This window comes from Mandrillus leucophaeus, unplaced genomic scaffold (genome assembly GCF_000951045.1).
Source record: "Mandrillus leucophaeus isolate KB7577 unplaced genomic scaffold, Mleu.le_1.0 Scaffold170, whole genome shotgun sequence".
Classification (NCBI taxonomy): domain Eukaryota; kingdom Metazoa; phylum Chordata; class Mammalia; order Primates; family Cercopithecidae; genus Mandrillus; species Mandrillus leucophaeus.
The window spans coordinates 421511-424869 of NW_012101699.1; the positions used below are offsets into that span (position 1 = coordinate 421511).

The 3359-nt window shown below is 38.2% G+C and overlaps 1 protein-coding gene across 2 annotated transcripts in view; it reads right to left on the minus strand.

The window, feature by feature from the left end:
• CNOT6 (CCR4-NOT transcription complex, subunit 6) overlaps window positions 1-3359 on the minus strand; it is an 88692-nt gene that overhangs the window by 9019 nt on the left and 76314 nt on the right. For both annotated transcript variants that reach the window (XM_011976841.1, XM_011976842.1), the window contains exon 10: window positions 947-1177. In XM_011976841.1, coding sequence (XP_011832231.1) covers window positions 947-1177 — 231 coding nt within the window. The remainder of the gene's footprint in view (window positions 1-946; window positions 1178-3359) is intronic.

The window sequence follows — 3359 nt, forward strand, 5'->3', positions numbered from 1 at the left end:
TGGGACAATCTTGGCTCACTGCAACTTCTGCCTCCGGGGTTCCAGTCATTCTTGTGCCTCAACCTTCAGGTAGCTGGGATTACAGGCCTGCACCACCACGCCTGCCTAATTTTTGTATTTCCAGCAGAGACGGGGTTTCACCATGTTGGCCAGCCTGGTCTCGAACTGCTGGCCTCAAGTGATCCGCCCACCTCGGCTCCCCAGCGTGCTGGGGTTTTCTTTCTTCCTAACGGCTCTATCTATTGTGATGTCAATAATGTGTTTCCCAATGCGCATGTGTGTGTGTGTTCACGCATACACTCAAGTCCAAGGAGAAGTATTCCTGTGTGTACAAGTGAGTGGAAACACGAAAAGGAAGAAACAGTTTGTTATTACAAGGGTTATTGTTTATTGCATACTATCTATGGAAAGAGCATTCCAGATCAGGCTTTCTGTATTCTACATTTTAATAATCAAGATCCTTGCTCTTTGTTAAAATCGCTTGACTGATGTGTGTGTAAATAAAGGGGCTCAATTTCTACTTGAGGTGTATTTTTCTAATCAAGTTGCAAATACGTGCAAAATTGAGATTCCATAATTTTAACTCAAATTTAAACTATGATTATATTACCAGATGCTGGAATCCCAAAGGGGTTGTCTCAATAACCATAATTATCTCTGACTTGGGGGTAATAAAACGGAACTACATACGTTCTTTAAAGAGTTATTTCACATTATTGGTTATGTGTTTATTCAAAATGATTAACATCCTTCTCCTCAAGCTTCCACAATATCGTTTCATCTTCAAAATGGCCCCTCCACCCCAACGTGACGTTTAAAACCTGCTCATAGCTGCCATTACAAACTGAATTTTTATTTGGACTTACTTTGGAATGATCAGAAACAAAACATTACTAAATCATTTTATGTCAAAAAATATTCTACATAAAATCACATTTTTTCTTACCAGAGTCTGGCAAAGAATTAAGATCTGCACATAACACAAGTGGTATAGTTCCAAATTCTCCCAAAACACTGGATTTGAGGTTGCGAGAGGCTTTATCAATAATGTTCTTCACTTCTGAGAGGAACATCATAGTCTGCACCAACTTCACATCAGAGTACTCAGGGTCCCAATGCATGTGCGCATTGGCCACGAGAATGAGCTGTTTTTCTGTTCCAAGATGTGGCTTTCCAGCTACATTAGATAAAAACGAAACAAAGAAAGAGACAAAACCCACCCATCAGCCCATATATTCTTACAGCGTCTGAAAGCAAATAATCTCTCAGAGTCCCAGAATAGAAAAGACACCTAAAATTTCCATCGGATGACTGAACGTGCCCTACAACAAATCTGAGAAATACACGCCTAAACCTGGGTTGATGCTTCCAGCACAGAGCATTCACTACTTGTGCAAAAACAGCCCTATTTGGGACAGCTTGATTTTTAAAATTCTGTCTCCTTGAAACTTTTGGTCTTAGTTTGGATGTCCTAAATCAAGCCTCACAAAATCACATCTAAACCCGCTTTCTTAGATGTAAGTCCTATTTCCATTTTTTCTATACTTCACATTAAATATCTCCAGTTCCAACTGTTCCTCAAGGGACACAAGTTTCAGCTCCCAGCATAATGGTCACTTGAAATATACTTTCAATTTGAAGTGGTCCATTTATCCCAAACTCAAGACCTTTAAAATAATTATTTTATTTTATATTTTTCTTTATTTATTTTTTTGAGAAGCAGTCTCACTCTGTCACCCAGGCTGGAGTGCAGTGGGGCAATCTCAGCTCACTGCAACCTCTGCCTCCCAGGTTCAAGCAATTCTCTCCCTCAGCCTCCCAAGTAGCTGGGATTACAGGCGCCTACCACCACAGCCAGCTAATAAAATGATTATTTTAAACAGATCAGGAAAAGAAGTCAGCTTACAGGACATCCTTGCTGCCAAAAAATTATAAACGTGTATGGAGTTCTTACCCCTGAGCAGTTATTTTAATTTATATTTACTTCAACATTTCTTTTTTATATGAAAAATTCTTAAGCACACACAAAAAATGTTTCTTAATGCTTTTCAAGGCTTCTAATACTTTAACGGGCAATGCTTTCTCATGTAGTTTTGTGGTAGAGAAAAAGAGATACATTTCAGGAAAGACAACTTCTCACTGAGTTTCTTCAGGTGTTAGACAAGACCATGAATACACAATGAAATTTCTGTTTTCTACTCTTTTGAAGATTTCTAGTCAGAGCTAGTCAATTTTACAGGAAGTGAAGGGCACTCACACGGCATTTCAATCGATTCCTTCCGAAGTTCTAGCAGTACTGCAACCCCAATGTTATCTTTTGTCATGACTCTGTTCAGCATAGCTTCAGACCCCTCAGAATTTGCCATGGCTAGCTGATTAAATTCAACAGTGTGTTTCTGAACCAAAGTAAATCTAAAACAAAAACAACACACAACACACACAGAGTTGGGAATACCAAGAGGTTAGCTTTGTGGGAAATGTAGTTTTCCCAAACTTCCTTCACAGATACGATGGCACTTAAATCACATTATGGAAAATCCTCCACGGTTAGCACCAAGGTTCCCACATCCATTTAAAGTTGCTCTCAGTCTGTTATTGATACAAATAACAACTTGAAATACTTTTACAACTGAAGAAAATGTAGTAATCTTCTGTTTAGGTTTTATGTTGGAATATTCTACCTTGTAATTTTTAAACAATTCTTTTCTTAAGTATGGGTTTAAGAATCCCTGTACCATCCTAGAGGGAATTTTAAGTACCTGGTATTTCAATTAACAATTGGAGTTAAACCCTAGTAAACACCTGAAGAAACAGCAGTACTTTAAGCATGTCTCCAAAACAAGGTTATTTCTGATGATTAAAAACAAACAAACAATCCCCTAGGTCAAACAGTATTATTTTCTTGAGTAATAACATAGTGCCTCATTCTCTCATTTGCCAATTCATTTCCACACCCTTGGCCCCCACCCTGCAAATACTGAGAAAATGTTCTTTTTCAAAAATAAGATGACTTACTTTTCTGTCTTGAAGAATATTGCACAGCCATCAACATGTTTCCTTTCTTGTTCTGACATTGTCCTAGCTCTAGACTTAGGACTGAAGAATCCATTATAGCCACGTTCTTTCAGTTCTACCAGAAAAAAACTGTAATACTGTTCCGTTTCAACCTCCTGAAAAATTGTAAACAGCACAGTCATTTCATAAGAAAAAAATTAGTCTGCATATTAACTTTCATGTACAGTTTGAGAGCTTGAAATAATTTCAAAGGACTCGTCTGAAGATTAAAGAATGTAACATCTTTTCACACCAGGCTTGGTGGCTCATGTCTGTAATCCCAGCACTTTGGGAGGCTGAGGCGG